This window comes from Balaenoptera ricei, chromosome 20, assembly GCF_028023285.1.
Source record: "Balaenoptera ricei isolate mBalRic1 chromosome 20, mBalRic1.hap2, whole genome shotgun sequence".
NCBI classification, from domain to species: Eukaryota; Metazoa; Chordata; class Mammalia; order Artiodactyla; family Balaenopteridae; genus Balaenoptera; species Balaenoptera ricei.
This window is the reverse complement of record NC_082658.1, coordinates 53,877,919-53,891,185: the sequence shown is the minus strand read 5'-3', so window position 1 is coordinate 53,891,185 and position 13,267 is coordinate 53,877,919. Positions and strand designations below refer to the sequence as shown.

General features: G+C 40.2%; 1 protein-coding gene across 1 annotated transcript in view; it reads left to right on the top strand.

Annotated features, from left to right (window-relative positions):
- Positions 1-401: 401 nt before the first annotated feature.
- RABEP1 (rabaptin, RAB GTPase binding effector protein 1) overlaps positions 402-13,267 on the top strand; it is a 105,109-nt gene continuing 92,243 nt past the window's right edge. The window contains exon 1 of the mRNA XM_059907727.1: positions 402-631. Coding sequence (XP_059763710.1) covers positions 598-631 — 34 coding nt within the window. The 5' untranslated portion in view covers positions 402-597. The remainder of the gene's footprint in view (positions 632-13,267) is intronic.

Sequence of the window (13,267 nt, the reverse complement as noted above, 5' to 3'; positions counted from 1 at the left end):
TAAGTGACTCGCCCAAGGTCACACAGCTGAAACAGGCAGAGGCTGGATTTGCGCTCACTTCACCATCTAGCCTCCTCTCTCGCCCTTCTTTTTATTATTATTCTTTCTTTGCCTCTGTGCTGGGGCGGAGGGCCCGGAGCGGCCCCTGCAAAAGGCCGGGCCTTCGCCGCCGCCACTCTCCTCCTCTTCACTCTCCCCTCCTCCCCTATTCAGCCTCCCTCTCCCCCACCCCACCCTACCCTACCGGCCGCGCTCCCGCAGCCGGCTCCGCTCCTCCTTCAGCCTCCCCCTCGCGCTGCGCTCCCGAACCCCTCGCGAAGCCCCGCCCCTCCCCTCAGGGGGACGTCACGTGCCGCCCCATCCCCCCGCGCCTGCGCGCTGCTTATTTCCCGCTGTCAGGATGAGGAGGCGGAGGTCGGCGCTCGGGTCCGTCTCTGCCCGCGGCTGTGGCGGCGCCGGCGGCTCCAGCCTTAGCGGTTCCTCCCTGGGCGGCGGCGGCGGCGGCTCGGTCGACGCCTCCTCCGCCAGCTGAGCCTGTGGGAGCCCGGGACGCCGCTTCGCCGCCCATCCCCGCTCCCCGAGGCCGGCCGCCCGGCCATGGCGCAGCCGGGCCCGGCTCCTCAGCCTGACGGTGAGTCGCCCACCATGGCAGGCGCGGCGGGCGCGGCCTGCCCAGCGCCGGCGTCGCGGGTAGACCTCCGGGCGGCGGGAAGGGCGCGCGCAGGCCCCGGGGGTGACCGTGCCGGGCGGAGGCGGGAGCGCGCGGGTTCCGGCGCCGGCTGCGCGCGAGGGCGGTGCGGGGGCCTGGGCGGCCGTCGCTGGGGAGGGGGCGGGAGGTGCCGGCTTTAGCCCCGGCTTGGGTGGGGGTGGAGGGAGGGGCGTGAGGGGGCTGCGGGGGACCAGGCAGAAGCTGGGGAGCGTGGAGAGGGAGCTGCTGTGGGTAGCGGTGGGGCCGGCACGTGGGTTCTGCCCGTGGGGAGGATGGAAATCAGGAACATGTGCTATATTCGTTAAAGAAAAAAAAAATTGCTTAGGTAGTGGTGATGTGCCCTCCCCACGCCCCGCCCCCCATCCATGCCACTGAGCGCTTTGAGCTCAGTTTTGCGGCGTGAAACTGGTTGGGATCAGTAGCTGGATTTAGTAGCGTTCCTTGAGAGCCATTGTGGCTTAATGGTAAGTGCTGGGGCCTGCGTGTCTGCAGAACCTGGAGCCTTCACTAACAAGCACTATGCAGATTTCTTAGCCTCTTTGAACTTGAGTATTCTCATGAAAAGAGGTAAATTCGTGCCTAATTCGTGCCTTTATATTTTATAAAGGAGTCAACATGTATTATGTAAAGCGGTTAGTATTATTAAGGCGGTTTTTGGGAATAATGAGAATGGTGAAGTCGAGGAAGCGTGTCTTTTATAGCAGTTATATCCAAGGAAGGAAAAAGAGCCCCATCCTAATTAGTCCCAGGTGATTGTCAGTCCTTCATGACCTTCTGGGAAATTGGCTTAAGCTCTGCTTCGGAGATTGGCCACGTGGTTCCAGGTTTTACTACCTGGAGTTATGTTTGGAAAGACTGTGCCTGGTCCTTGGCAAGGTACTGCTGTATCTGGGCGAGAGAGTTCTTTCAGGTGAATTTCTGTAATCAGCGTGTGTGCTTAGAATCTTTTAAGTGTGAATGGAATGTCGGGATTTGGTGCTGGGCCCACGGTAGGTGGTTAAAAACCTGCCTTTGCCTAGGGTTGTCTCTTAAAATAATCTTTCATGAAGACCTTACTCTCTTTTGTTGCCTTTGAGGAACCTGAAACAATGTTATCAGATTTTAATGCTAGCTGCTTTCTTGGAAGTGTGTTCCAAAGCCTGTTCGCCTCTAGTTTTAGGTTTTGTTAGTTGCCTAAGGAGACATGTCTAGTACCCACATCTGGAGTTGTGTAAGAATCTGGTTGCTGTTTCTGTTTCAGTAGGAAACTGGAGAGGGAGGCATTCAGTAGGAGAAGGGAGGCATTTCTGGTGGACTGTTAGAGGAAATGGGGATGTTTTCAGGCTACATTTTAATCCTCACCTTTTGCATTTGGTGTCAGGGAAGATAACTTCCCTTTTCCACAAACACCTCTTTGTTTTTGCAGACAGAGGCAGAATAGAGAGAGCCCCAGTGGCTTCTGGTTCTGATCTGGAGTGGTAGGTATGCTTAGCTGGCAGCTGCCTTCTCTTGAGTTGCATGGAAACAAACGTCTAGGACGGCTCAGGTGACATGACAGTCTCGAAGCAAAATTCCCTGCCTCTTTCTAGATGTGAAATGGTCTTCCTTGTAAATAGGCAGAAGTGACTAAGCACTTGAAAGAGGCTAGGAAAAATTAGCTTTAGGAAATCTTGTATTCTTAGTACAGGTTTATTCCCTATTTTTCAAATCCTGTGACCGTGGGATGAGATTTAGTTTGCATAGATTGCAGTATTTATTTTCAGTTAGTGTAGTAAATGAGCAGCCACAGCTACTGTTTACAAAAGGAGAGAGAATTCGGTGTATTTGAACGCTTTGTATCAGTGTCTTCTTAGAAGTTCATCTTGGAGATTTAATTTTTCTCTTTGGCTGAACTGAACATAGATCACTTCTTGACACTTTAGCTTTAAGCACGCTTGAATTTCCTAGCCCTGCTGATATTAAAAAAAACAAAAACAACCAAACAATTGCAGAATTCTTTTGAGTTAAACTGGCAGTAAAAGATAACTTTTACTTTTTGACTTTAATCTAGCTTTTATCCCATTTTATTTATTTATTTGGCCACGCTGCGTGGCTTGTGTGATCTTAGTTCCCTGAGAACCCAGGCCCTCAGCAGTTAGAGCGCAGAGTCCTAATCCTAACCATTGGACCTCCAGGGAATTCCCAGGTATCCCATTTTAGAGGCAGTTTTATTTTACGTTGACATTGTTTTCTTTTCCTTCTTTGACATAGGTTTATTTTTCATGGAGATATCGTAGATTAAGAAAAAAATTCATTTGTGTGTAAATTGACAGGGTAAAATGTAATAATTTTCTTTTAATTCTTCTTAATTTCTTCTTTTGTAAGTTTTTCAAAAACTATTTTTTTGATCATGCATCTTAGTTTACTCGTTTAGAACAAAGGTAACTTTAATAGTCCAACAAATTTCAGCTTATTATTTCATTTTACCTTGATAATTCAAAGACTATATAGAATATAAAATTTTTTAAATTTTAATATTTTAAAATCTAAGTTAAACTCTATCTTAGAGGCATTTGCTCTGATTTTACTTCATTTCTTTTTTATTTAAAAACACTGTATTCTAAAATCCTTCCATTAAAAAAGTGTGGCTATTAAGAAGTATATCTCCTCCCATCTCCCAAAGGAAACCAATATTAAGTTTTCTATCCTTGACTTTTTTCTATAGTTACACAGACATGCTACCTTTTCCCTCTGAAATGGACATGCTTTACATACATAGGTCTGCAACTTGTCTATTTTGCTTATAAATGTTAGCTATAATTATCATATACTTGTAAATGGTTATGTGGCCATATAATGTACTCTAGACACTGCATGCATTATCTCAGGAAATCTTCTTATCAGTGAGGTGGGTACTATTATAATATTGTTCCTGTTTTATTGATGAGGAAACTGAAGCACAGAGAAGTTAAAAGTGCCTGGAGTTACGTGGCTAGAAGTGAGGGGAGCCAGGATTCAATCCAGGTCACCTGATGCCAGAGCCCTCGATCTGTTTACTAGATTGTGGACTACTTTCCAGTTCAATGTTATAGATCTACCTCATTCTTGTTAAAGAATGTTCTGTCACATGCATGTACCACACGATTTATTTGCCTGTATCTTTATTGATGCTTTAATTTTTTCATTATAAGCAGTTCTGTAATAAATATTCTTGTACATATTTTTCAGGTACTTTGGCTTTTACTTCTGTAAGACTATGAATTAAAAGGCATGAGCTCTGAGTGAATTAAATTTTAATAGCTATTGCTAGCTTACTCTCAAAAAGTATCAACTTACATACCTGCCAATAGTATATGAGAGGGTGGATTTCCTCTACACTCTTAAAAACCCTGGATAATGTCAGTTGTTTTAAATTTGTATCTTCTGATAGACCAAAAAAAAAAAAAAGGTATTCTTCAGTTAACAAATGTTTGTGTGCCTAGTCTAGGCCAAGCCTTATGCTAGACCCTAGGAAATAAAATGACAAAGAAACCCAAACCCAGTCCCTGTTCCTAGGTAGTGAATCAGAAGGCCATTAATTAGATAATCCCACAGACAAGTACAAAACTGCTCAACAAATGTAAGTGTGTACTACTTGCCAGGCACAATTCTTGGTATTTGGCATACATCAGTGGGCAACACAGATAATAAATAACCCTGCCCTAGTGTGGGAGAAACAGATATTAAACAAAAAACATAAGCAAATCATATGGATTGTTAGGTGATAAGTGCTATGGAAAAAAGAAAAAATAGAGCAGGGTAAAAGGAAGGGGGATAGGCTGGTTTTAAATAGGGTGGTCAGAGTAGTCTTATTGCATAGATGACATTTGACCAGAGACTTGAAGGTGATAGAAGAGGTAATATGAGGATATCTGGAGGAAGAGTGTTCCAGACATAGGGATCAATTCTTGCAAATGCTTTAGGGAAGGAATGTGTCTGGCATGTTTGAGGGATGGCATGGAGGTCAGTGTGGCTAGAATGAAATTATTGGGGCAGTGGGTGGAAGGAGGTGGGAGAGGAAGGGAGAAGAGAGTAGTAGAATATGAGGTGAAAGGTAATGGGGTGGTGGTAGGTCTTCTGGGCTCTAGAAGCATTGCAAAGATTGGCTTTCACTATGGGGAATCATTAAAAATGTTTTGAGCAGAGGAGTGATGTGATCTGACTTACATTAAAAAAAAAAAAAAACCAAACCACTCTGGTTGGTAGATTGGCAGTAGAGTAAAGGAAGGCAAGGGAGGCATTAATCCAGGAAAAAGATGATGAGGCTGAGACCAAGGTGCATTGGTGGAGGTTATATTTCTAAGGCATGGCCAACAGGATTTGGATTAGATATGGGATGCAAAAGAGAGAGGAGTCAGGGATCATTCAGAGGTTTTTGGGCTGAGCAGCTGTGAGAGGTACACAATGCTATAATTGAGGGATTTGACCCAGTTAGTTAGTCCAGGAAAGGTTTCTGAGGAAGTGGTCCTAGAGCTGAGATCCAGTGGATGAGCAGGAGTCCCTTTTTTGGAAGAAGCAGGATGAGTAAGATGACTAAAGAAAGGTCAGTGTGCCTGGGTAGAGATAATGAGAGGGTCAAATAGGTATAGGCTGGCCTGAGTGGGCTTTAGCCTTAGAGCTCTAAGGGAAGCCATTGAAGGGTTTTAAGCAAGTAGGTAAAATGATGGCTTTTTAATTTGTACTTTTCTGATAGTAATTATATATATTTTTTCTTTTGTTGTGCAGAAAGCTTTAATTTTTATGTAGACCTGACCACTTTTTAAAAAAATATTTATTTTTATTTGGTTGTGCCAGGTCTTAGTTGTGGCATGTGGGCTCCTTAGTTGCGGCATGCATGTGGGATCTAGTTCCTCAGCCAGGGATCGAACCCGGGCCCCCTGCATTGGGAACGTGGAGTCTTAACCACTGCGCCACCAGGGAAGTCCCTTGACCATTTTAAAAAATTTATGGTTTCTGGGTTTCTTAGGAAGACCTCTTTTTATTAAAAAAACAAAAAACAAAAAAACCCCCAACAACAAAGAAAACATCTCATTTTCAACACTTTTATAGTTTCGTCTCTTATATTTAGTACTTTAGACTATCTGGAATTTATTTATTTTTAAATTTAACAGGTAAAGTTTAATATAAAGAATTATTAACTAAACAGGAGATTACCCAAGAGAAAAAGAAAACCCTAAAGAATACAGGAATAGTAGATATAGGGAGCAGCTACTGCCTCTAGGGCTAAGGCAGAGCACCTAGGGAAGGAACAAATCTTCAAGAGGCTGCTCCCATACTGAAATCCAGACTTTGTTGGAGAGGGTACAGCTGTGGCCCTCTGAAGGGCAGTGATCATTGAGGGACCATGTCTGTAGAACTTCCTGGAAAGCTGCTTTCTGGCTTGCTGGGGGAAGCTGCCTGCATCTGGAATTTATTTTTGTTGTGATATAGTGTTCTAACTTTATTTTTCTTCCAAGTGGATAAAGCCAATTTTTAAAAAAAAAAAATTTATCTTATTTATTTATTTTTGGCTGCGTTGGGTCTTTGTTGCTGCTTTCGGGCTTTCTCTAGTTGTGGCGAGAGGGGGCTACTCTTCGTTGCAGTGCGTGGGCTCCTCATTGCGGTGGCTTCTCTTGTTGCTGAGCATGGGCTCTAGGCACACAGGCTTCAGTAGTTGTGGCTCGCGGGCTCTAGAGCGCAGGCTCAGTAGTTGTGGCGCACGGGCTTAGTTGCTTCGCGGCATGTGGAATCTTCCCGGATCAGAGCTCGAACCCGTGTCCCCTGCATTGGCAGGTGGATTCTTAACCACTGTGCCACCAGGGAAGCCCAAGCCAATTGTTTTAACACCATTTATTCAATAATCCATATATTTGGTTTGTTTATTATTACTTGATAAATCTCCCAACTACTAAACTTGATCAGAAACACAAAAGCCCTGAGCTTACCCCACAGTCTGACTAACGCAGTCTCACTAACACAGACTAACACAGTCTGTCCCAACACACGGTAGCCTGGGATTGTGTAATAATCCTTTAATTTGTATGTTTTACCTGACTACCTGTGGATGGAACTGCCTTTGACTCTTAAGGGCTCTGATTTCTAAAACATCTTGAGTACATCATATACTAGGTTTTTATTCAGTGAAATTTCATGTGCTCTTTTTGTCTAATCAGTCATTACATTGGGTTTAGTCTTCATAGGAATATTTAGTAAACAATTGTTCTGTTTATTTTTGTGTAGGACAGCTGTGCCAGGTAATGCGGAAGGGCTGTAGAAATGAACGAGATATAGTTCTGATCGCAGGAATTTTATGATCTAGTGGAGGGAATGGGCCTTAGGCACACTAATGTGAAATGAGGAGGTGCCTAGTGATAGTAGATAGTTCTCTGTTGGATCACAGGGGAAACTTACTACAGGTAGAACAGAGAGAGCTATGAAGGAACGTGCCTTTGTTCAGTTTTCTTATTAGATACTTGAATCTCTTCCAAGTGGTAGACTGATTTCTGTTTGAATGCCTCTGGAGAGAGAAGGAACTCACTACATCCTAGTTTTGACTAGTTTTAATGTTTTGGTTATCCTTTAATTAAGTGGAAATTTGCCTCACCATTACTTTTACCCACTGCAGATGTATTTAACCTATAGAGAGTAGTAGATATAGAGACATATCCCTGAAAAGAATCCTAAAGACTATCTTCCCTCATTTTAGAGATCAGGAAATTAAGGACTAAAGAAGCAGAAGTGACTTGCATTGTAGCAGAGCCAACACTAGAATTTAGGAGTAGAGTGGGGTTGTTGCCTGTCTTCTGGTCACTGCTTCTGTTTATGTAGAATGAACTTTCTCTAGGTGCGTCATTATGACATTGCTAGAAAGGAATCATAGAAAGGATGTAACTTGATTACAGTCAGAACGCATGAGACTTTAAAAAAAATATATTTATTTATTTATTTGGCTGCGCTGGGTGTTAGTTGCGGCACGTGGGATCTTGGTTGCCGCATGCGGGATCTTTTAGTTGTGGCATGTGGGCTCTTAGTTGCGGCATGCAGGATCCAGTTCCGTGACCAGTGATCGAACCCTGGCCCCCTGCATTGGGAACCTGGAGTCTTAACCACTGGACCACCAGGGGAGTCCTGAGACTTTCTTGATAATTATTTATTTTTCAATAATTGTAGATGCTGGAGGAACTGCCCCTGAGAAGGGAGAACCTGAAGTTATCAAGGAGAAAATAAATATGGACTAGATCTCTGAGGAATTAAGAGCAGATAAGATGCATCAAGAGCTTGAGTGTCAGGAGGAGAGACAGGGATCTCATCCTGCAAAACAGAAGGGAAAAAGGAAAGGATGTGTGAGAAAGAAAGGTAGAGAAAACTCTTGAGGTAGAAGAGAAACTGACTAAATGTAAGTGTAGTCTCCATTCTTTTATTCATTTATTCAACATATGTGATTTGAGTATGAACTACGAACAAGGTAGACAAGGTGCCTGTCCTCATGGAAGTTGTTGTTTTACAACCTTTATTACAGATAAGATTGTTTATACTTGGCTGGGTTCCTCATCTTAAGCACAGAACACAGAAAATAATTTGGCTATGTTCCCAGTTATCCTAAAGGTGATATAACCAGTACCATTTTAGATGCACAGGAGAGAAGTTAATTCATTATGTACATTGAATACCTTAGGCATTAGGATTTAACTGTCATGGAACCTGGGTTGAGAAAGGCTGTTAGAATATTAAGTACAGGGTATGATAGGGTCCTTATTGTGGGAAATCCAGTGGGGTGGGGGTGGGGGAACCACGATGTGGGTTACTATTCCATCGGTTAAGTGTATGAAAAATCAATACAAACTTGATAGTTACCATTTAGTCCCAAATTGATGTCTACTTGATTGCTTTCTCTAAGCTCCTGCTGTATTTATTATTTATAAATAAACTGCTGCTGCCCACCTGGCCTCCCCCCGCCCCCATCTAGATCTTATATCCCCAGCTTTCTTAGCTACTATGGAATAGAGTCTGCCTGACACTACTTCTGTCTTTCATTTTATTGTGAACCTAGTAAGCCTCAGTAGACAGTTACAGAAGGGCCAATAACCGGTTAGATCCATCTCTATTGCAAAAATTTGTTCTGCATTCACTCCTAACAGATGAAATCCAGTCTTCCTAGAACATGGCCACTTTTTGTGGTAACTGTATTAGTAAATTCTTAATTTTGTTGGGCTGAAATCACTTCCCTACAACTTCTACACTATGGTTCTGGCCTCGTGAATGAGTCAAAATTAGTCTATTTTCTCTTCCACACAAGGGGTCTTCAGATATTTAAAGAGCTTGCTTCCATCTTGGCAGTTCCTCATGTGAGGATTTTATACCCTCTCCATTCTTTGCAGCTTCCTTTGCTTGGCTAGCCAGATGTTCTAATACCATGTGGTTTGCTAGTGCTTTTCCTAAAATGGTGTCCCTAATGTTAGTGGAATATTACAGATACGGAATCTATGTGACTCGTGCAACAAACAGCAAAGATGTTCTTTTTTGATCAAAACTCTCAACTCTTTTTAATGTATGCTAACATTCCCTCAAATTTGTTTTATTTCTCTGTATCATATGAGTTCATAATAAAATGGAAGCTGTGATTTATTGAGGTGTTATATGCCTTGCACTGTGTTGTGTATTTTTTTAAATTAGAGTAGTTTTATTTTCATAGCAAAATTGAACAGAAAGTACAGAGAGTTTCCTTATACCCCCTCCCTGTCAGACTCCCCGACCATCAACATTCCACACCAGTGTGGTACATTTTTAAACAATCGATGAACCTGCACATCATTATCAACCAAAGTCCATCATTTACATTAGTGTTCACTCTTGGTGTTGTACATTCTGTGGGTTTGGACAAACATGCAATGCATCTATCCATTGACCATTGTAACATCATACAGAACAGTTTCACTGCCTTAGAAATGCCGTGTTCTACCTCCTCATCCCTCTTTTCCCCTGAATGCTTGGTAAACACTGATCTTTTTACTGTCTCCATGGTTTCTGCCTTTTCCAGAATGTTATATAGTTGGAATCATACAGTTACGTAGCCTTTTCAGATTGACTTCTTTCACTTAGTAATATACACTTAAGGTTTCTTCATGTCTTTTTGTGGCTTGGTAGCCCATTTCTTTTTTTAGCACTGATTAATATTTCATTGTCTAGATGTACCAGTTATTCAGTTATTGAAGAACATCATGATTGCTTCCAAGTTTTAGCAGTTATGAATAAATTACTATAATGCAGATTTTTGTGTGGATCTAAGTTTTCCACTCATTTGGCTAAATATTAAGGAGTGTGATTGCTGGATCATATGGTAAGAGTATGTTGAAGTGGCTGTACCATTTTGCATTCCCACCAGCCACAAATGAGCATTCCTGTTCCACTTTTTCCAGCATTTGGCAAGTGTCTGTGTTTTGGATTTTAGCCATTCTAGTAGATTTGTAGTGGTATCTCATTGTTTTAATTAGCAATTCCCTAAAGACAGATGATGTTGAGGTTATTCATTATCTGCATATTTTCTTTTGTGAGGTGTCTGTTCAGAATTTTTGCTTAACTTTTAATGAGGTTGTTAATTTTCTTATTGTTTAGTTTTAAAAGTGCATTGTATATTTTGGATAACTGGACTTTATCAGATATGTCTTTTGCAAGTATTTTCTCCAAATCTGTGGCTTGTCTTTGCCCTTGACAGTGTTTTTCACAAACAGAAGTTTTAAATTTAATGAAATCCAACTTATAATTATTTCTTTCATAGATCGTACCTTTGGTGCAATATCTAAAAAGTCATTGCCATAACCCAAGATCATCTAGATTTTCTACTATGTTTCGCTCTAGGAGTTTCATAGTTTTGCATTTTACATTTAGGTCTGTAACTCATTTTGAGTTTTTTTTTGTAAAGGGTGTAAGGTCTGTAGCTAGATTTTTTTCTTTATTTTTGCATGTGGATATCCAGTTGTTCCAGCACCATCATTTGTTGAAAAGACTGTCCTTTCTCCATTGAATTGCCTGTCCTTCTTTGTCATAGATCAGTTGACTATATTCGTGTGGATCTATTCCTAGGCTCACCGTTCTGTTCCATTTATGTATTTGTTTATTCTTTCATGGATGTGATTTTAAATTTCTTAATTAAAATTTTTTGCATCAAAAGTAACAAATGTTTGTTAAAAATTTATAAATGTATAATATGAAGGGAAAAGTCCATATAAGCTCATAAGCTCACCCCTCAGAGATAAACACTGACAAAGGTCTGGTAGATATTTTTCTAGTTTTTTAAAAAGAAATGTGTATTCTGATGGTTTAAAAGTGGAATCATGCTATATACGCTCTTCTCAACCTTCCTTTTTCTTTACTTTGTTTTTGATATAGATAATGTCATCATTTTTGAAATAGATCATTTTTGTGGCTGCATAATACAGGTACACTATAATTTTTTAAAGTCCCCATTGATGAATATTTGTGCCGTTATTATAAAACTTCAGCTAATATCCTTGCACCTGTCTTCACGTGCTCATGTGAGTGTTTTTGTGTTATAAATTCCTTGAACCAAAATTACTGAGTCAAAGAATATGAACGTTTAAAAATTTAATGGCGGGACTTCTCTGGTGGTCCAGTGGGTAAGGCTCCACTCTCCCAATGTAGGGGGTCTGGCTTCGATCCCTGCTCAGGGAACTAGATCCTGCGTGCATGCCTCAACCAAGAGTCCGAATGCCATAACTAAAGATCTCGCGTGCTGCAACTAAGACCCGGCTCAGCCAAAATAAATAAGTAAACATTTACAAATTTAATGGCAAATGTCAAATTCTTTTTCAGAAAGGTTGGACAATTTACAGGCTCACCATCAGGGTATAAGAGAGCTTATAGCTCCTTAATTTAAGAAATTGTTTGCATATGGGGAAGTTGACCTCTTTATCATGTGTGTAGCACATGTAGCAAAAATTTCCCCCATTTTGTTTTTAAATTTTGAGATGTGTTGGCGTATGGGTTTATCAGTTTTTTCCTTAATGGCTTCTAGGTTTCCTTCTACCTCTTTGTCTATGTTACCTTCTAGTATTTACTTTTAAATGTTTGATCACTTTGGAATTTATTTTGATGTAAGGACTGAGATAGGAATCTAGCTTTTACTACTATTTATTTTCAAATGGCTAGCCAGATATTATTGCACCATGTAGTGATTAATCCATTTTTCTCCATTGATTTTGAAATGCCACCATTTATTATATGCTAAATATCCAGGAATACCTGAGTCTGTTTCTGAATAGTATTGTGTTAGATAGATTTATCTGTTCTGGTGTTATACCCATAGTTAAAATGACTTTTTTCCCTACTTTCTAATGTTTTAATATTTTAAAGAGCCAGGAAACCTTCATTATTTATTTTCTAGAATTTCCTGAACTATTCTTAGGTATTTACTCATTCAGATAAAATTTGGAATGATCACATTAAGTCTGCCCACCATGCTCCCCTCTCCTGCCCCCTTCCCACCCCTCAACCCCCAGAAAAAAAGACCTTAAAAAAAACCCTCATTGATTTAGTTATAAACTAAGGAGAAAGGTGTATCTTTAACAAGCATCTTTAAAGTGCCGTAAAGCACTTTAAGTGCATTAATTATTTAATCCTCTGAATTCTTTAAGGTTGGTATTATCCCTATTTCACAATGAGGAAATGAAAGTTTAGTAAATTGCTCAGGATCCAGGTTCCCATGACTATTTTCATTCCACCCACTATCTCTCAGGTCAGTTTTATTTAAGTAAACTCTCAGATCATTAAAAAAGGGGCAAAGTTAAAACAAAACCCCAAGTTGTGTGTGTGTGTGTGTTTTTTTTAAACCATTAAGTACAAAGAAAGTATAAAGAAAACTGGACTTACTCATAATTCTATCCTTTGGAATATTTTGTCATTTTAGTGTATTTTTGGCCATGTTTTATATCAACAAATAAAATTTTTAACCAGTTGATCATATTGCACATGTGATTTTATATTCTGCTATTTTTATTTTAATTATGATGTAAAATTTTTCTGTGTTGTAAGTTTTTCAGAAAACGTTGGTTTTAAAAGTCTAATTTATCATATATTTGTTATACATTAAGTTATAAAAATAACTTAATTATTTTTCTATTACTACCTATTTGATTATTTGTAAGATCTTGCTATTAGTAAATAATTCTACAGGAGACATCTTTGGACATTAGTCTTTGATGTCATCTTTGATTATTTCCCAGAGAGTTCTGGATCAAAAAGTATGAGGTTTTGATATATTTATATATTGCTGAATTGCTTTCCAGATATCTCGTTCTACTTTACATTTCTGCCATTAGTGCTGATGTCTTTTAGTGTTACCTCCCCCTTGCTAACATTAAGTATAGACTTAATTATTACCAATAGCATAGACAAAGTGGTATCTTATTGCTGTTTTAAGTTTCTAAATGCAACCTATAACAGCAATAAGATACCATTTTGGTGGGTGTGATTAGGCTTTAAAAAATGTATTGACCATCTGTTTTCTTTGTGCATTGCCTCTTCATGTCCTTTGCCATTTTCTTATTAATTTATAAATATCTTTAT